The sequence below is a fragment of the Eretmochelys imbricata genome, chromosome 6, assembly GCF_965152235.1.
Source record: "Eretmochelys imbricata isolate rEreImb1 chromosome 6, rEreImb1.hap1, whole genome shotgun sequence".
In the NCBI taxonomy this organism is placed as follows: domain Eukaryota; kingdom Metazoa; phylum Chordata; order Testudines; family Cheloniidae; genus Eretmochelys; species Eretmochelys imbricata.
The window spans coordinates 69108268-69128320 of NC_135577.1; the positions used below are offsets into that span (position 1 = coordinate 69108268).

At 45.0% G+C, this 20053-nt stretch overlaps 2 protein-coding genes across 4 annotated transcripts in view; one reads left to right on the forward strand and one right to left on the reverse strand.

The window, feature by feature from the left end:
• Positions 1 to 201: 201 nt before the first annotated feature.
• LOC144266759 (uncharacterized) lies at positions 202 to 3713 on the reverse strand. The gene is made up of 2 exons (XM_077820258.1): positions 3004 to 3713; positions 202 to 1119 (listed from the first exon to the last, which is right to left on the reverse strand). Exons 1-2 carry the CDS (start codon positions 3458 to 3460, stop codon positions 461 to 463), a joined length of 1116 nt encoding a protein of 371 aa, XP_077676384.1. The 5' UTR covers positions 3461 to 3713; the 3' UTR covers positions 202 to 460.
• A 272-nt stretch (positions 3714 to 3985) lies between these two features.
• CDAN1 (codanin 1) overlaps positions 3986 to 20053 on the forward strand; it is a 43629-nt gene continuing 27561 nt past the window's right edge. For 2 of the 3 annotated variants that reach the window (XR_013346365.1, XM_077818808.1), the window contains exons 1-10: positions 3986 to 4101; positions 10267 to 10982; positions 12227 to 12280; positions 13305 to 13529; positions 14305 to 14498; positions 15029 to 15148; positions 17278 to 17356; positions 17862 to 17982; positions 19004 to 19113; positions 19806 to 19895. Coding sequence is in view for 2 of the 3 variants with exons in the window: in XM_077818808.1 (XP_077674934.1) it covers positions 4006 to 4101; positions 10267 to 10982; positions 12227 to 12280; positions 13305 to 13529; positions 14305 to 14498; positions 15029 to 15148; positions 17278 to 17356; positions 17862 to 17982; positions 19004 to 19113; positions 19806 to 19895 (1805 nt within the window). In the remaining variant the exon portion in view is untranslated. The remainder of the gene's footprint in view (positions 4102 to 10266; positions 10983 to 12226; positions 12281 to 13304; positions 13530 to 14304; positions 14499 to 15028; positions 15149 to 17277; positions 17357 to 17861; positions 17983 to 19003; positions 19114 to 19805; positions 19896 to 20053) is intronic. The other variant, XM_077818809.1, reaches the window with a different exon arrangement.

Sequence of the window (20053 nt, forward strand, 5' to 3'; positions counted from 1 at the left end):
AAGTCTTTTTTAAAATACAATAAAAATAGCAGATACTAAATTTAAAGTAAGCTATTTTTACAGTTTGGTTTTAAAAAAATACACAACTTGTGTAACTAACAGATTCTGCTTCTGTTATTCAATAACTGTAACATTACCCTACTCCATCATACCTTTTATGTTCAAAAAGTCACATTAACCCAAAGAGGATACAGACAAGAGTCTTAGTCAAAATAAATTTGATTTTTTTTTTTGAAAGAAGACGGTGAAGAAAACAGAAGATAGACATTAACCAACTGCAACAGTTAGTGTTAACAAATTGGAGATTGGTAGTTAGTGTCAAATGCCACCTAACGTGAAACTTTCCCCACTGGGGAAAAAAAAGCAGGAGGCAAGTCCAATTTGCTCCATTATAGTCAGAGGCTGGAGCAGAGCATACAACAGTACCGCTAACATCAGTCACTTTACATATATTCAAGTTTTACACATCTGCAAAACAGAAATAGTAGCAGCCATTTGGATGTTCTTTCTTAATGGTTCTCAGGGGTGGTCTAGGAAATTCCGAAGGGCCTGGTTCTTGAGACATAGAGCTGGAACTGCAGCTACTGCTTCTGCTGCTACTTCCAGCCACCTGTGCTCTGCCTCTGTCCTCAGCTGGGGAGATCTGGGGAGACCCAGGACTCAGGTACCCTGCTGTGGTCTGAGTAGAGGTGGTGGCATAGGTGGTTGGGCCAGTGTTGTTTTTCACATAAACATTTTTGATAGCCACCAATGTGTGTGCCATAATACTGAGGCTGTTGCTGAGATCTTGCATGCCTTGCTGCAGCAGCCGAAGGTTGTGGTTGACACTGTCAAAGCCAGACTGGATCACCTGCATCTGGTTCTGCTGGATCTGCATTAGGTCCTCTTCCGTAATTTCATTTTGGTCTGTCTGAGACCGGCCTTTTGTTTTGGCTTTTACTTTCCCAGACAAACCACTCCCAGCTGTTCCCAGAAAGGGCAGTTGCTCCTGGCTAGGTGGAACCACAGCCATGTCCTCAGAACTTTCTTCTGGCTCCACTACCTTCACTACTATTTCCTCTTTTAAGTTCATCTTCTCAAGACAGGGTTGGTGGGATGGACCAGGATCATCTGTAAACCCTAAAAGGGCAGAGAGGAGGGAAAAAAAAAAAAAAAAAAAACAGAAACAGGAGTCAACAGACTTCATTATCTCTGTGGTCAATCAAACCTCTGCCTGCCCAGTGAGCACGATTGGCATTTACGTGGTAGTTAATATTTCTGCTGTCAAGACCCTATAATGATGACTTGTACTGTATTATCCCCTACACTTGTAGCATAGATATCTCCTTTAGTAGGAAAAAATATTGAAACATGCTCACTGTAAATGACATAACTGAGCGATGCAAATCTCAGATTAAAATCACTCACTCCCCAATAGACCAGCCAAAAGCATTTGCTACAGAAGAGATTAAGTTCATTCCAAGCTCTTATTTTCCTTTCTCCCAGCTCAGCACAAGAAACCCAGTATCTGCAAGGCAGAAATAAGTGACATCCTATCTGAATTGCTCCTCCTTGCCTGAAGTAAGATTCATTGCACTAAAGCTCATACCTTGCAGACCCATGCACAACAGGGTGTAATTTACCCATTGGCTGCAGTTTACAAAGGCTGGAATTTGCATGGTGGAATGCTTTCTTGTGAGTGGAAGGAATGATCCAAATTTGCACATGTGCAGGTGGGTCTAATGCCCCACATCCACGATATGTCTGTTCACTTTTCATGACCTATCATGCAAAACCTGCCAACAGTTGAGCATCTACGTGATTTAGGTGAGGAGGAAACCACCATAAGCAGAAATTATTTTGAAAAAAATGGGTTTGTTGTACAGTAGAGCATCCTTAACTTGCACACAACTGGGACCTCTGGTGAATCAGCAAATAAGTGAAGACTTTTATTGTTGAAGACAAGGATCTGCTTCTCAAATCATGCTGTGTTCTTTTCTTCTCAACTATAATTACTAGTGACTTGATACTTTATACAGTCTACCCATAAGGCCACATAGTGTTCTATGAGGGTTTCTTTACTCTTTGAAGCACAGAATGAGAAGGCAAACGGATACTGCTTAAGACCCTGATCCTTACATTGCTTACCTTGACTATTAAGAGTACTCCCACTGAAATCAGTGGGACACCTCACAGGAATAAAGTTAAGCAGGTAAATAAGTATATGCAACATCAGAGATTAACAATGCACTTTGCAGCTAGATATGATGAACATGAGACACACAGATTTAACACGAATAAAGATCCCCCATAATGTAAATTAATTTTTCACATAAACAAGATATACATCATGGCCCATAAAACACTGGAAGAGGAGGGCCTCACTGGCACAGAGACTGGCATAAGGAAGCACAAGAAGCTTCAAGCCCAAGGCTGCCTGGGGTAAGTCCCTCTTACATCTATGTCATTTGTACATTACACTACTGTCTCATGTGAGTAAACAGGAGTTGTGTGTGTGTGTGGGGGGGGGGGTGCTCAGTGCTGCTCTGAATCTGTCTCTCAGAATGCACCTCAAGGACAGGCTGCAAACCAACATCTACCAGTGCTTAAAGCGGGGGAAGGAGTCACACCGGGTCACCGACAGGGCAAAAAAATCATCATCAAGAATGAACTGGGTCACTGCGGGGGGCCTGGCAGGAAGCTGCATTTTACCAAAACTGCTGCTCCCCGCTGATGAGAGGAGCCCCCTTTCAGCGCCGAACGGGGGGAAAGAAGCACAAGGCCGCCCCCGCCCGCCAGTACGGAGCCCTCCGGGCGCTGCACAGAGGCTGAGCTGGCCCCTCTGCGGGAGGGATGACCCGCTCTTCGGCTCCAGTGACCTGGCGGGGCTAATTCCCCGGCTCCATGGCAACGCCGACTCCCGCCGCGCCGGAGGCCCAGACCAGCGGGGAGGGGAAGCAGAAGCCGAGACCGGGCGCGGGGCGCATAGGGGCCCGCTCCCCCCTCACCAGCCCCGGAGCTCACCGAGGTCCACCACGGAGGCTCCGGGCAGATCCAGCGTGTCGATTCCGCCCACGATGGGCACGGCCTCGGCGGGGCCGAGCGCGGAGCCGTAGGCGCGCTGGTGGTCGGGCTGCGGGCCGGGCTGGGGCATCTCCTCCGTGCACAGCAGCAGGCCGAGCCCGCCGGAGTGGCCGGCGGGGCCGCAGCCCTGCGAGAGGCGGCAGAGCTTGCTGCGGTCGCGCCGCTTCAGATCCCTCCAGCGCTTCTTGAGATCCTCCACGTCGCGGGGGCAGGCGGCCACCGGGTTCACCTTGTGCCGGATCAGCTCCCAGACCCGCCGCTTCTGGCCCGGGGAGGCGCGGCCCGGCCCCGCTGCGAACAGCATCTGCTCGTGCTTCAGCACCTGCTCGATCAGCACCTCGGTCTCCGCCTCGTTGAAATTGGCTTTGCGCCGCTTGGGCGAGTCCTCGGCCATCATCCTCCCCGGCAGGCGGGGCCCGCGGGCCGCCCCGATCGCCGCGCGGCCGCCGCTAGGCCACAGCCCGGGCCCTGCTCGGCAGACCAACGCCGCGCACGAAAGCGAGGGACGCGCAAGCCCCCGGCGCAGGCGCCCCGCGCCCCGCTTGTTGACATGGGGAGAGGGCGGGAGCCGGTGTCCGGGCGGCCCCGCCCCGCGCAGGGGAGCCGGCGCGCGCCGCTCCCGAATGGGAATCCCACCTGAGACTCGCGTCCGCCCGACTTGCTCCCGCCCACCACGGGCACTGAGCGTTCTAGCCCCGCCCCTTTCCGCCGTCACAACCACACCCCACGGCGCAAATCTGATCCCAGTCCTCCCCTAGCCGAGGCTCCGTAGGCGAGTAGCGGGGCTGTCCTCGCCCACGTGGTACAGCATTCTAGCCCCGCCCACAGCTGGTGTGACCCGCGCTTGGGGGACAGGCGGGGTCTGCCTCCGCCCCCGGCCGCAGCCGCTCTTGTCCGCGCGCCGTGACGTGCGTTGTGCGCCTGCTCGGCGGGCGGCCGGGGATGGCGGCTGTTTTGGAGCTGCTGCTGCGGGAGGAGGTGGCGCCCGGCGCCGTGGTGCGGTGGCTCGACCACGGCCCCCGCCACCGCCCAGCCGAGGTAACGCGCAGCCCAGCAGCGTTGTGGGGCGCTGCTCCGCCCTCAGCCCGGCAGCGGGGCGCCGGGGCCTGCTGCAGCCCGGACTCCCCGCCCCGGGCGGGCCAGCGTCTTGGGCTGCAGCCGGGCTGCCCCGCGGCGGCCTCTGGGCCGCATGCCCAGCCCGCCGGGGCGCCGCTCGCCTGGGCACGGAGGGCTGGTCCCGGGGGCTGCAGGGCTCCCTCCCTCCGCACTCGGGCCCGAGCGCGCCGCCCTAAGCCCCGGCCTGCGTCCAGGCGTGCCGGGCGCAGCGTCACTAGAGGGCAGGAAACCTCGTGTCGTGCTCGGCACGGATCTGAGGGGAGCCCGGGCAGCCGGCGGGCCAAGGCCGAGGCTCTCCGCGGCGCAGGGCAGCCCACGAAGTTGGCGCCCCGGTGCTGGGCCCTGGAGGTGGTCAGTGCTTATAGCGAGCTGGAGGAAAACAATGGGGGAGGAGCAGCAGCGGCGCTGGTAAAGAAGTGCTTGGGGCGTGTCCCTCCTCAGCGGCCCAGCCCCACGAATGCCGACATAAATAAAGTGCCAGGTGTGTGTGATCCTTTGCGGCCTCCCCGTCCCCCCCGCTTTTAGCCCTGCCCGTAGTTTCCATGAGCCGTGCTCCTGTGTTAAGAGAAGAGTAGCTAAAGTTACGCTTTACGTTAATTAGGTACAGCTTTTTATTTTTTTTCTGGCAGTTTGCAAGCCCTTGGTGTGACCCACAACACTGCTTGGTGGTTGTTTTGGTCTGTAGCCGCTGAGGAAGGCTTGGCCGGGTGAAAACTTAGCTGGGTGTCCAGATAAACTCAGCCTGAGCTACATATCCAGGTGTGTTTACAGAACACTCGCCGAATTCTCTTGTAGTCCTGAAATGTGGCTATCGCTGTAGTTTGTGAGCTCCATCTGCTGGTTTTGCAGCAAGCTGTTATCAAACGCTATTTTAAAGACACAGTCTATTAACACCCTCTCATCAACCTGATAAGTTAAGTGAGATTTAGCTTGATTATTACTTGAATAGGAGACTTCCAAAGAAATCCAGGATGCTGCAGCAAGAGAGTGGCAGTTTCATAGCAAAAAGGAAAGGAGTACTTGTGGCACCTTAGAGACTAACCAATTTATTTGAGCATCGGATGCCGATGAAGTGAGCTGTAGCTCACGAAAGCTTATGCTCAAATAAATTGGTTAGTCTCTAAGGTGCCACAAGTATTCCTTTTCTTTTTGTGAATACAGACTAACACGGCTGTTACTCTAAAAGTTTCATAGCACTGATCCTTCTGGGTTAGTCCTGAGTAATTGCTCCAGTGGAGTACTTGTGGGTACTGTGCTGTGGTCAGTGCTGTCTCATGCATGAGATTTAAAATGCTTCATTAAAATCTCTTGGCATTTTTCATAAGTTAGAGGTGGTAAACACTATTTTTACCAAAGGCCACCTCAGGTAATTACACTATTTCTCTTAGCTTCCTGTCTAAAACTGTATAGCATTTAGTTGTATAGCATTGCTGCTGAGCAGGTATCACTTTCTAATGCATCAGTTACTGTGAATCAAGGAGTAGCTGAATTTACGTTTGTGATGTGTTTGGAGTCTTTTTGGGAATAAAAGTGCTGTATAAATCAGGGTGGATTTGATTTAAATCACTAGTCGGGAAGACACTATTTAATCATGGATTTCTACATAAAAGTGCATTCTTGGTTGTTAAAACCTTAATACATATTCTTCACAACTCAGAGATAGATGTAGGTTTCATTTTTAGAAGGTACACACTATACATTTTTAAAGTGATTTATTTTGAAAACTTTCCAGATTAGTTTTACAGCTATATCATAAATGAAATAACCAAACAATCATTCATTTTATCAAAGATAATTGAAGCTGATATTTATGAAGTCCTTGGGAGGTGAACTATCTCCAATTCAACAGGTTAATCATTAATATTTGGAGGATTTTCCTTCCATGCTGTATTAAGAGGAGAACATCACCAAACAGACATTTAAATTGTTTTATTTAACTAAAACATCACATTATGTATTCTGGATTTTTTTTCAACAACAACAAACATAATATTTGAACAAAACAAGCATTTGAATTTTTGATTTTAGTTAAACATTAAAGTTTTTTAAAATCAGGTTTGTTTTGTTAAAATGATTTTTAACTAAAATAGTTAAATTAAATTTAAAAAACAAAAATTCAATAGACTATGTCAGCCAGGTCAACATGAGAAACTTAAAATATGGGCTTCTGCAGCTAACTCCGTCATCTTCATTTTCCTGTTTATTGATAATCTGGAAAAGAAAAGCAAGCTTTCTTGCTTTTTCAGGTCCCAAATGATTTCTCAATTTGTAATGAATTAGTCCAAAGGAAGAAAATATTCTTTTAACAGCATTAGCTGCTTCTGCTGGTGTAGAAAGTGAGATTATCGCTTCAACAGTCTCTGATTCAAAGTGCTTAAGTGACCTCCACCAGTTCACTGGTGTGACTTTCTTTAAAACATCAGCAAACATATATTTCTTGAATGGTTCTAATTCCCAAACTGGGTCTCTTTTACGGCCTGCTGCCATTATTTAAAAACATTTTTGCTGTTAACAAGCATGTTCTCTCTGGAGACACACATCCACAGTTTGAGAACTGCAGAACTAAGCATCTCTGATGTTTATCTTCTAGACTGAGCACTGAGTCCCATTGGATAGATAGAAAGATTAACCTAAATCTATACAGAAGCCCCTGACACCCCATAAAATTGGGTCCCTAATCCATGAACTATTGGAACTCATTTACAAAACTTTTTTTAAACATTACATGAATTTATAATCCCTATTCCATGATATATCTTTGAACTATAATGTATCTTAATTAAAACTATCTTTAGATAGGTTTTTTTCCTCAGAAAGCATTGTATCAAAAAATCCAATTTAAATCTGATGTTTTTGATTTAAAAAAAATCATCGATTTTTATCCACCCTGATATAAATGTAGTTTAATTATGTGATTGTAAATAAAAGGAGACATTATGGGAGAATAATCTATATCCTGTGGAAAAGAGGTCAAATCAAAAGATACTCACTGCAGTTTTGAAGAGGAGAAGAAGGAAAAAAAAAAGCAAAGGGAAAGAGATAAAATTGAGGTATATTGTGAAGTCATTGTCGGTGCAGCTTTGCCAGCTAGAAGAATATTGCTTAAAAGGGAGATTTGAGGTCTAGATGCACTGAACTAGGAATCAGGAGACCTGGATTCTGTTCCTGGCTCTCCCACTGCCTTGCTGTGTCATCTTGGGCAAATCATTTAATCTCTTGTCTTTTTCCTTGTACTTGTCTATTTGGGGCAGGAATGTCTTCTTGTATGTGTAGAGGGCCTAGTAGTGAGTCTTGGTTGGGGCCTCTTGGTTCTGTTGGAATACAAATAATAAATAAACGTTGGTTGTGAGCGATTGTGTTTTTGGGATTGTATTTGAAAACAGGCTTTGCACGTTATAGCATTTTCTGCTTAAGGACTTCAATGTGCTTTACAAATATTAACCATTACAGCTGTCTCACTCATTAGGACACTACCCCTATGAGGTAGACAAGTAATATTCGCATTTTCATAGATTTTTAAGGCCAGAAGAGAGGATTCAATCATTTCATCTGACCTCCTGTATGTAACACAGACCTTAGAATTTCACCCAGTTACTCTTGCATTGTGAGTTCATTTTACAGGTGGGAAACCTGATCGTTTGACAGGGTAACTGTCTTGGTGAAATGTGAAGTCCTAGAATACATCAGGTGTGGTATTTCCAGTAGAGAGAGGGAAGTGTTAATATCCTTATATAAGGCACTGGTGACACCTCATCTGGAATATTGTGTGCAGTTCTTGTCTCCCATGTTTAAGAAAGATGAATTCAAACTAGAACAGGTGCAGAGAAGGGCTACTAGGATGATCAGAGGAAGGGAAAACCTATCTTATGAGAAGAGATTTGAGGAGCTTGGCTTGTTTAGCCTAACCAAATGAAGGCTGAGAGGAGATATGATTGCTCTCTATACATACGTCAGGGATAAATACCAGGGAGGGTGAGGAGTTAAGTGCCAGTGTTGACCCAAGAACAAATGAGTATAAATTGGTCATCAACAAGTTTAGGCTTGAAATTAGATGAAGCACAGGCACGGACTTTGTGATTTCCCCGGGGAGAGCTCGACCTCCCCGCTCTGCCCCAGACCTCACTGAGCACCCACTTTTTTTTTTTTTTTTGTGGATGCTCCAGCCCAAGAGCTGGCACCTATGAGATGAAGTGAAGGAGGAGTGAAGTTCTGAAGCAGCCTTCTGGTGGAGAAGGTAGTAAACCTAACTGGTTTCAAGATGGAGCGTAAGTTTATGGTGAAGGGGATGGTATGAGACTGCTTACAATGGCTCATGGCCCATCTGTGACTGCTAGTAACAAATATCCCCATTGTTCAGAGATGGGACTAACTAGATGGGGAGGACTCACAGTTGCTACAGAGAATTCTTTCCCAGGTGTCTTGCTGATATGCTCATGGTTCAACTGATTGCCATATTTGGATTTAGGAAGGAATTTTCCCCTAGCTCAGATTGACAGAGACCCTGTTGGGTTTTTGCCTTCCTCTGCAGCATGAGGCACAGGTCACTTGCTGGTTTGAATAGAGTAAATGGTGGATTCTGTGTAACTTGAAGTCTTTAAGTGATTACTTGAGGATATCAGTAACTAAGTCAGAGGTTAGGGATCTATTACAGGAGTGGGTGGTGAGGTTCTGTGTCCTATGGTGTGTGGGAGGTCAGACTAGATGATCACGATGGATGCTTCTGGCCTTAATATCTGAGTCTAAGGGCATTTAGCAAGTCTGCATCAGAGCTGATAAAAATCTAGGTCTGTTGACTCAGTTTTGTGCTCTAACTAGTAGAGACACTTTTGGAAAACAATGAACAGTGGAAAAGCACAGAGAGACTTCACAGATTTTTCTTACTTGAGCTGGAAACTGAAATTCATTTGCATTCTCAGCCAAATCTCCCGGCATGTGCTCCTTGAAGGGCACATATATGAAGCAAAGGAAGATAGTAGTTCCACTGCCGTCTTTCTTAAGAAAAAGCTCCATAAAAATAAAGTACTTGCTGTCTTCTGCATTTCCTGCTTTCCATTTCACCAGGGTCTCACTTAGGGAAACAAAGCGTTTCCTCTTTGGATAAAGCCTAAGAGAGGAGAGCATAAGGCCTAAGAGAGGAGAGCACAAGTATGACAATGTGGTTGCCAGGTCTCAGTACAAAAAAGAATTAGTATCCAAGAGAGTTCTTCTGGCAGTCTGTCAAACTTTGCCTAGTTCTATTGTGAGGAAAATAGAAATGTGATGCACTGAAAGAGCAGTGCGACTTTTTTTACACTGCATACAAGGTTTTACAGTATTATAATAATTTTAAAAAGCTGATGGTAGAATTCTCAGATAATTTACAGATCCTTTTAAGGATTATGTTCCCATGAAGATTTAAAATCTTATATATTATTGTCGCATTTTTATTTAGCTTTCTTGAATATTAGTTTTATGCATCATAAAAGTTGCCACATACTATATTTGGAGCTCTGTGGTCTCACAAGTGAATAATATGACTTCCTTAAAATGTAGTAAGAGCTTTTCTCTTCTGTTGTGTCTTGCACATGAGGATCTCAAAGCATTATATAAATAATCATTTATTTTTGGAGCACCTCCTGAGGAAGTAGGTGGTATTAGTAGGTAACTGGAGCACAGAAGCTACAGGCTTAATAAATTGTCCACTAATTTTGTTTGCGTCAATTTTTGGTGCCCTACTTGAAACATTTTAAAGGGGCCTGCTTTTGAGGTGCTGATCACCCACAGCTCTCAATAACTCTAGCACCCACCACTGCACCTAAGCATTTCTGTAAGACAGGCCCCAATGGTTTCCAGCTGGGAAGGCAAAATTAGTGGCTGCTTTTGAAAAGTTGGGCCTGAGGAATAATTGTCAGACTAGGGAATTCTGTAGAACCAAGAACTCCTGAATCTGTTCCTTGCTGTAACTACTAGAGACACTCCCTCAACTTAAAAGTATTAGAATCCATGATGATGGTGAATTCGTGCCCAGTATTTGAGAGAGAGAGAGAGAAACAGATTGGAGTAAGTCTACGGGTATCTTTATTAATGTTTTGTTCTCTTTCCTTGCAGGAGAACCATGTCCATGACAAGCTGGTACCTCATAAGTTGCTTCAGAAAGACTTTGTGCCTTTCCTGTTGAATTTTTTAAGGGAACAGACTAGTCAGATCTTGACCAATGGGCCCTCTACCCCTGCTAAAACCCCAAATTCTAAGACCCTCAGGAGCTCAGCTAGCCATGGGAACCAAAAGTCAGGGTCAGAAAGGAGGATAGGCAACTCAGCAGGGTCATGCAGCAGCCGAATGCAGCTCTTTCTCCAGAGGACCCCTGCTAGCTCCTGTACCCCAGGTGCTAGTTTTCCCTCTTCTGCTGCATCAAGTGGCTCTTCTGCCTTTACTGGGTCAAGCTTGTCTGGCCCCGGCAGTGATTTCCCCAGCACCAGCCCAAGCTTTGGTTGCAGCCCTGTGTTCAACCACAGTGAGAAACGTTCATCTCAGAAGGCCAATTTGGGCAGCTTCCTTATGCCCGCACCAGATGTCCAGCCAGTGAGGCGAGGCAGAAGAAAAGGCAACAGTTCTGCCAATGCCACTGGCCGGCAAGTGGCTCGGGACCTAGGGCGAAGCCTCACTGAAGAGGAGGATGGGAAGGGTGACAGCACATCGTTGAGTGGCAGGAGGAGGAAACGGAGTGAGGTGGGTCCTACCTCAGCCAATTCCCCACCTGATCAGCTGAACCTCAACAACTTGGAGGAGTTCCCACCCATGAGTGCTGCTTCTGGCTTGACAAAGTAAGAGCAAGTCTTCCTTGTTGCACTCTTATTTTTCTGATCGTGCTGGCAGCATTGAGTACTGCAGGTTATTTCTTGGGAGCAGCTGACACTGTTATCTCACAGGTAATAATATATAGATGGTCTTATAACTGTCTCAGTTATGAATGTTTTGTAATAGATTGCAGGTTAGGGGGCTGTTGCTATGCTGTGCAGTCTGTGTTTTTCAACTCACCATGCTTCCTTCTCCCCAGTATCCTTCTGAGGCTCCTCTAGGGGCTCATTTTCATTGGGAAATCTTACCATTAAAAAGAGTTGTGAAGAGTTGAGACAGTGGTGATGTGATGCTGAGCACACCTTTGTCCTTGTTTGCCATGATCAGTGAGTCACAGTCAGTCAGCATTATCTTGACTCTACAGTTGTATTTAAACATGATAGGATTTTATACTGAGGGTAAGCCCTAAGTGTCTCCTCTACTTTGCTGCGGCTGTCTGGAACGGCTGCCAGGATGGCAAACAGGCATTCTGCGACCTCTGGTGGCAACAGCATTGGCAGGTGAGGCATCATGTCCTCTGGCTCTGTGGTGCCAGTTAGAGGGAAATGGGTCTCCTGTGGTAATGGGCTGGGTAGATGGTTGACATGTGGGTTCTGTTTAGTTCTTGAAGTGCATGAGTTTCCCCTGGTTGCTAATGATTTTTTCTAGCTGGGCTGGCGAAGGGCGCAGCTCTTCCTCGTGGTACATGCTGTTGGTCTCTCTCTCTTTTTTAAATGAAAGCTAAGATTCACTGCTAGGTCTCAATAAAGGAGAAATCAGGCCCCTTTAAGGTCTCATGTTTGCCACCTAAAATAACTTCTGAAAATTTAGGTCATGGCAATCTGCAGGAATCTGAAGGATGTGTGATTCTGAAAGTCCTCTTCAGATCAAGGCAGGGGCTTCTGCGGTTAGACTTAGCTGAATGTAATGTAGGTCTGGTCCACTAATCTTACCCACCTTAACTCTCCTTCCCTTTAGTAGACCTCAGAGTTCATAGGTTCAGAATTCCTAATAGATGCTACAGTAGCTGATGCACAGCTCTCCATAACACAATGTAGGCTACCAGAGTTCTCTTCCTGTGAATCAGTGATCTTTCTACCTGCTCTCTGTCCAGGACGTATAGTTACGGTTGAATCTGTACTTAGCAATTCCTGTTAGGCCTGGTCTACACTGAGGTAATATTCATTTTCTCTTTCTCTCCTCCCTCCCACCCCCATTAACCACCTTTCAGGGAGAGTCAAGCTTCTGCTGCTTGGTCTGTGCAGTGGCACCAACCAGTTCTAAAGTGAGTTAATTGAAGTGATTTTAGAGCTGGTTAGAACTCTTGGTTCTCCTGAGAAATAGGGTCCCACATGGAGGGTGGGGATTTAAAGATGGGAAATCCTTATGATGCTCTGTGAGATGGCTTTGACCTGCAGGATATAATGCATTTCCATCACAAGCAGTAAGTTTCAAATTGCAGAGTATGTGACTGATGTGAAAAGTGTGAGGAGACAAGTCAAATATAAGACTGGAAGTAACAGTATAAGGTAAGGACCCTAGCAGCTAACATGTAGCAGGCAGCAGATTCATTGGTAAAAGAGATGTCAGTTGTAGAACACTGATTTTATCATCATTTCTACATTTCGTTTAAAATGACATATTACTGTTCTATGGAGCCTTTTCCCCAAGAATCTTACAGCACTTTACAAATCTTATGCCTCATGTCACCCTTGTGAGGTGGGTAAGCAATATTATATGGATAGATAAACTGAGGCGCAGAGAGATTAGGATTTGTACAGGTTACAAAGCAGGTTGGTGGCAGAGGCAAGAATAGAAATCTGGGAGTCCTGACTTGTAGTGGCCAAAGAGGGTCACTGGGTCATGCTTTCATGAACATTTTGGGACTATATGATGAACTGATGAGCAGCCAGAACTTGGTATATCCTAAGTTAGCAGTCTGACAATGTAGGACAGGTGGGGTAGATAAGTTGAGTAATATCCATGTTTTTCATCCATTTTCCCCCATAGTGATCATAGTTAATTTTAAGTCACAGCAGTGGAGTAGCAGGAAATACATTGTACTTCATCAGGATCGTTGAAGTCTATATTTGTAGGATGTACCCGCTCTTTGTCTAGTGGCCCGGGGCAAAATCAGCTACCCTGCCAGATGCAATTACAATTGCACTGTATCTTGATTCTCTTTCCTTATCAATTTTACATTGGCATCAAAATTTTCTGAAAGAGTTTGATGGATTTGACTGCTATTTTCTCTCTTGACGATCCGTTTATGCTTCATTTAAGTGAAAGCTTCTCTTAAATTGTTTCAGCAAAAGCAAGCCATCAAGACGAATCAACCCAACTCCAGTGAGTGCTGAGCGCTCCCACTCAAAACCTAAGATGTGTTTCACTTCCACGCCAGTCAGCCAGTCTCCAGCTGCTCGGTTTCCGTCTGGGACCTGTCTTGAGACCTTTGCTGCCATCCAGGAAGGGAACGTTACCTCCATCAGAGGGAGCAGCCTTCAAGAGGAGAGGGAGATGCTGAAGAAAGAAAGGTACAGTATGAACAGGGATGGGGACACATCTGCGGGGGTTCATACTGCTCCCTTTATTAGGAAATTGCCAATAAGAAGCTGTAAATTAACAGAAAATATCCAGACAAGATAATAGTTGTTTGATTAAAAAAAATTGACCTAAAAGCAGATGAGATGAAAATGAATGTAGTATCAGACTAACAAGTTTTCAAATTCAGCCTTCACTCTTCACTTAAAGATGTGCTTCTACTCTGCAAAGCGACTCTGGCATCATATTGGTCCTGAATTTATTGTATTTCAGTTACTCCTTATTGCATTAATGCAAAGTTCTGTGGGTCAGACTGTACCCTCAAGCATACTTATGTAATACCATTGTCTTCAGATGATGCTCTGTTTTACCTATGCAAACCTGCTGAAAGCTAGTAGGGTGCGCACAGGTGTAATGCGGTAACTATCACCCCCTTTTAGGAAATGGAAAGCTATAGGACAGAGAGGTTGAGTGCCTTGCCTGAGGTCACACTCTGAGCCATGGCAGATTTAGAATTCGAACCCAGTTCTCTTGAATTCCAGTTCTGTGCCTTAACCACAAGACACTATTTTGTCATTAGGCAGAAAATGGATGAATTAAGTAATTTAACCCATCTCCTGTGTAGAAACTGCATTAGATTCTGTAAATGTTGTGATCAATTCTTGTAGGAATCCCAGAAAACCATACACCAAAGAAGAAAACTTCCTGTGTTGAATGTGGTGTGTGTCATTTTCAGTTCCTCTGTAAGTCATTGACTTTGAATTTCAGATGCAAGTTGCTGCACCAAACATGTTCTCCTGCAGGCCTGTCTCTGGATCCCAGTACACCTACCAAGCCTAATTACAGTTGGAGTGGAAGCCTCGCTACTGATGGTCAGCTAGTGACCTCTGCAGATCTCAGTAAAGTTTCCTGCAAGAAACAGCTGGAACAGCTGGCTCAGCTCTATTCATCTTGTATAGCAGGTAAAGAACTGGGAGTAGTGAGATGACTATGGTGTGGAATATCTTCTTTAAATACTTACTATTTCCAGAGTCCACCCATGACTTATAATACAAGTGAGTGCTGCCTGGAAAAATAAACAGAGACCTCCCTCCTACTCAAGAGTATATCCACCCCTAACTGGACAGAAGTCTAGAAAATGAGATGGGCCCTACACAATTCCCTGAACCCCTCAGCAGACTCAAACTGTATTGGCCCAACTGGAAAAGTGAATATTAGAGGCCAGGACTATTCCCTGACAATGCTCATTAGGTTGAAGTGGTTTATAAGATGTTTTAAGCTGTTACCCATGGTTTAACTTTTGGGGGAATGGAGGTAAAACGCTTTCTATAATGCACCTACCCAAATGCGCATGGCTGCATATCAGCATTGTTGAGTCCTGTATGGATCAGCTGAGACTATAAGCTTGAGATTTGATTATCTTTGTTATCTTGATTTATTAACGTAGACTAATGCTGAGTGTTTAGCCATTTTACGTCACTTCCTCTTCCAGAAAACCTGGTTCCAAATATTTTCCTGGAGCTCTTCTTTGTCCTGCAGCTGCTAACATCCAAGGGAACAACTTCTTCGGAAGATGGTGAGAATGACATGGAATTCAATCAAGGATGTAAAGGTCAGCAATGCTCTTGAATGGAGACTAGGTTGTTCCCAGGCCTGGTAATGGGATACAGAGCATATCATCTCTGATTCACGGGGTTCAAATCGAGCTTCAGGGAATTAGTGACCAAAAGTCATTACACTGAAGACTTCTGAGGCCTGCATGAAGTGAATTAGCATGTCTCAGTGAGTGGTGTAGAATATGGCATTCAGGTAGTGAACAAATAAAGAAGCCTAAAAGCTTAGCTTACTACAAAAAGACAAGTGTCTACCCTTGATCTTATATAACCCTCCTTTTGATATCAGGGAATGTTCCACTATGGAGTGAAGGGGGTATTTAGCCTAAAGCCTATAGACCAGGCCGCCAAATTAGTTTGATATTTGGAATGAATAGGTGTTTTATAATCTAATAGGCTATTGAAAACCAGGTTATGGCAACTCACTGTTATTGTCTAAGAACTCCATATTTACCCACTAAAATGAATTTTCAGAGAGAAGAGTGATTCACCAGATTTCCTCCTCCCATCAGTTCCTTCAAACCCAGAAATACTGTTGAACCCATTGTAAGTTTAAGGTCTAATTCTGCCTAGGGAGACATGTGCAATTCCCATCAGTGGGAGTTGTACACAGGTTTATGGCAAATTTGGACCTTACACTAAGCTAGTCAGCAGCTTGATTTCTGGATAAGGTATACAAGAGTGACTTCCAGCTGAGAATAGCTCCTGGTGTCTGTTAGAAAAACGCTCCATTTTTGGCTGCTGTTATTGTTCCGTGACCTACAGATCCGAAGAACCCCAGTTGGTCTTGACTTCGGTAGCACAGTGCACCCCAGCCGTTGGCTGGAGGAGTCTAATAATTGGTTGTATTTGCTTGACGTTTTGGCGCACAGTTAGCAGTCTGTGGACATAATGCTGCCAATGTGTTCATCCTGTTTCAAATCAGTTTCGATTGATTGTTTCATCAAGGAGGGGATGGGTAGAATCCCATTGATGCTGTCCCAGGAGTCCACATCTGTCTTGTAAGGGCTCACTCCTGCAAGCCCTGTACGTGTCTAACTCCCATTGATGTCAGCGGAAATTCCATTACTTCTAGGATTGACCCTTAAGAGAAAAGCAGCCTCTTGTCCAAGGCTGAGATTTAAGGAGTTAACATGAACTCTGATCTAGGTGATTGCCCACTGCTAACTAGGAAAGGTGGATAATTTTGTCAAACAAGAACACTGGTAGTTATACCGATTAAAATAAGAATGGCCAAAGTGGATCAGACCATGGTCCATCTAGCCCAGTATCCTGTCTTCCAACAGTGGCCAATGCCAGGTGCTTCAGAGGGAATGAACAGAACAGGTAATTATCAAGTGATCCACCCTGTCACCCATTCCAAGCTTCTGGCAAACAGAGGCTTGGGATACCATCCCTGCCCATCCTGGCTAATAGCGAGTGATGGACCTATCCTCCATGAACTTATCTAGTTCTTTTTTGAACCCTGCTATAGTCTTGGCCTTCACAACATCTTCTGGCAAAGAATTCCACAGGTTGACTGTGTTATATGAAGAAATACTTCCTTTTGTTTGTTTTAAACCTGCTGCCTATTAATTTCATTTGGTGACCCCTAATTCTTGTGTTATGAGAAGGAGTACATAACACTTGCTTATTTACTTTCTCCACACCAATCATGATTTTATAGACTTCTATCATTTCCCCCCTTAGTTTGTCTCTTTTCCAAGCTGAAAGGTTGCAGTTTTATTAATCTTTTCTCATGTGGAAGCTGTTTCAGAGCCCTAATCATTTTTGTTGTCTTTTTCTGTACCTTTTCCAATTATCTTTTTTGAGATGGGGTGACCAGATCTGCACACAATAGTGGCAATCAAATATCAGGCTTCAGGGCAAGCTCCAGATAATTGCCACAGAGATCAGGAAGAAACCTTCCCTCTCATGCAACATTGCACAATTGGCCAACTATGTTAGAATGGGGTCTTTTTAAGGGGGTGTTTTGCCTTCATGTGACATGTCAGGTAATGGGCACTGATGGACCAATGATGTGACTGGGTTTGGTAATTCCTACATCTCTCTCAGTTAATTACTTTAGATTTTTCTATTTAGCTTCTGAATTTTCCACCAATTGTTGTTAAATGCTATTTGTTTTCAGATGCGGTGGAGCGGCAGCATTTTCGAAATGTACACAACTGTGTTTACTTTGCTGTGCAGGTCTTGGATTGTCAGTTTGAGTAAGTTGAACCTTTCTCTTTCTTTGGGTATAGGTGGGTTGTGTGAGTATGAGAGGGGGAGAGAGCGTGCATCTGAATTTCATTGAGGTCATTTTAGGGGCATGGTGTTGAGTAATTTACGCAATGTCACACACTGAGTTAATGACTCAGTTGAATTAGAAAACCAGGACCTTTCTTTGTGGTGGTCTCTACACCATTATGTTTCAGTGTAAGTGTCCCCACAGGGAAATGGTGGGTTATGAGGTAACACATCCAAACTGCAGTTGGAATTTGGTGGGACTGATGTTTTGCTTCAGATGCCACCAGAACAGGAAAAACTCAGTGGACTTTTTCCTTCATGTCACCTCCGTGTGACTATGGCATTTGCAGTGTGTCCTGTTGATGCCAGTAGGATCCAGATTCCAGGTGGCTAGTGGTTAAACCTGTGTGATTTTTGTAAAATAAGTGTACACTTTATTTAGATTTGCTCCCTCAATGTTGTGTTCTGTGTGTGGTCTCTTTGCAGAATTATTTCTCATTTAGAGAAGGGGACACTGAAACTTTTGGCTGAGAATGAGCGGATTGCATCCTTTTCCCCTGGCTTGCATGAGAGGCTTATGAAAGCTTATGAGAGCAGCACAGCCAAGGTAAAAAATGAATAGTCCTTAGAAAGTTGAATGTATGAAATTCCAAGGGGTTCCCAGTAATATGCTTGCCTATCGCTCCCTTGCCACAGTCCGTTTGATGATTAATATCAAATCCTGTTCGTCCTGCTCTGGGGCTTCATTTTTCAATTTCTTTGGAGACTATGTTAAAACCACCATTTCCTGTCCAGATTGAGCCTGTGCATTGCTAGGGCCAATGAGCTGTAGCTGGGAATTCCTTTTACTAACTTGTATTGCAGTTAGGATGAAATCCTGACTCCATTGAAGTCTGTGGCCAAACTCCCAGTGAATTCAGGGGGGCCAGGATTTCACTCTTACTCTTTTCCCTGTGGTGAGTCTGGAGGTACGAAGATAGTGGATATAGCACTGGACTGTGACTCCGGAGGCTTATGTTCATTTCACAGCTCAGCTACAAATTTCCTGTGTTGTTTTGGGCAAAACACTTAATCTACTCTGTGCCTCTGTCCCCAATCTATTTAAAAAAAAAAAAAAATAGAATATGGGGTTGTACTTTCCTTCCTGAAAGCAGTGTTGTGGGGATAAAATCAACTGATGATTGTAAAGTGCTCATGTGATGAGGGCCATATAGATAGAGGTAGCAGCTGTGATGAAGCTGTTTTACTGATTTTAAGGGATTCTCTCTTTCAGAGGAGGGGAGGAGAGATGATGACATGGGAATCGCCAGCTGTCACTCTCACCTTCTCAGAATCCCTGTGTTGAGTTGACATGCATTAAATGATTGCACAGGACTCTTTCTCCAGGGCATGTGCCTGCTAGTTCTGTTCTGGTCTCAGAAAGTTCCTCAAAAGCGATAGGAGATGCCCCTTTACCATCCTACTGAGTGACTGTCTGTGTCTTTTCTGCACTAATGCTGACCAGCAGTTACTCATTAGTGGTTTGGAAATTGTTAGTGTCTGAACAGCATGACTGTGGTAATACCTAAGATAACGTTCAAAATCAGAGAATTTCATTATACTAATGGACTCTGTTATATGTTCAATAGGTGTCCCTCCTGCTGCCTTCGTCTGTCCAGTCCGTTTCTTTCCAGCCAGAAACGGACAATCGTTCTAACTTTCCAAGTGACAGGGCTTTTCATATATTTAAGAAGCAAAGGTAAATGTCCTCCAGTGTGTGTGTGTGTGTATGGGGGGGATTATGTTCTATCCATGGATGTGAACAATTGGATGCCATAGCATCCAGTTATACTGCCTATATACAGCATAGTGGGGATAGACCTGGGGATGTTCTGCTCTAAGAACACAGGACTTTAGCATTTACAGGGATAAGGACTTTAAACAATGGAAGCCTAAATCCTGCAGAAGTTGTTGACGTGCCAGTACAGCACAGTCCAGTGCTGGTTCAGCTCAGGCTTTGGAGCTACTCCCTTCTGTCTCGTGGCGGGAGAGTAGGGGAGCACCTCCTGTCGACTTGTTCTCTTTTTCACGTAGAAGTAATTTCATATGGTTCCTATTCTCTTTGCTTCATTGAGGGATCCACCACACAGGTTCATCTGCTTATCTGACCCATACTCTGTCTAATAATGGGATGGGTGTCTCGGTTATAATGCCTGAGCTCAGGCAGAGCACCTGTCAGTGGTGGGCTGCAGATTGAAACTAATAAGCTCAGTGGTGCTGGTCACTGCTGCAAAAGGTAAGATACATGGGGCTTTGGAGATGTGACTTTTATTCAGTCTGGAGTATATTCCATGAGGGTGTATCTTGTGAACTGTTGGCTCGGAATCTGTTGCTATTGGTTCAGAGACTGAAGGCCCAGGACTTGACATGTTTGCATCTTTTGTTCAATAGGGACATCTTTTATGAATTGCTGCGTGAGTGGGAGGATAACTGTGAAAAACCAGGCTGGGACTTCGAAAGAGTTTTGGGCAACAGGATCAGGTAGGAGACTGGTGCTGCAGGTCTGGTTTGCTAATGGGAAATCCAGATAAAAACTTATTTTTGTCCCTGAAGCCAGTAGATGCCCAGAGGGCACAGGGCCAATTATAAAGAAGATGTTGCATTACAGTCTCATGTTTTGGAGCAGAATAGACTCACAG

Excerpts from the sequence above, each read along its gene's own strand:
- LOC144266759 (XM_077820258.1), bottom strand. The coding sequence starts at position 3,460 with ATGATGGCCGAGGACTCGCCCAAGCGGCGCAAAGCCAATTTCAACGAG. Across the intron at positions 1,120-3,003 it reads AGCCTCCGTGGTGGACCTCG|GGTTTACAGATGATCCTGGT; the intron begins GTGAGCTCCGGG and ends CTGCCCTTTTAG.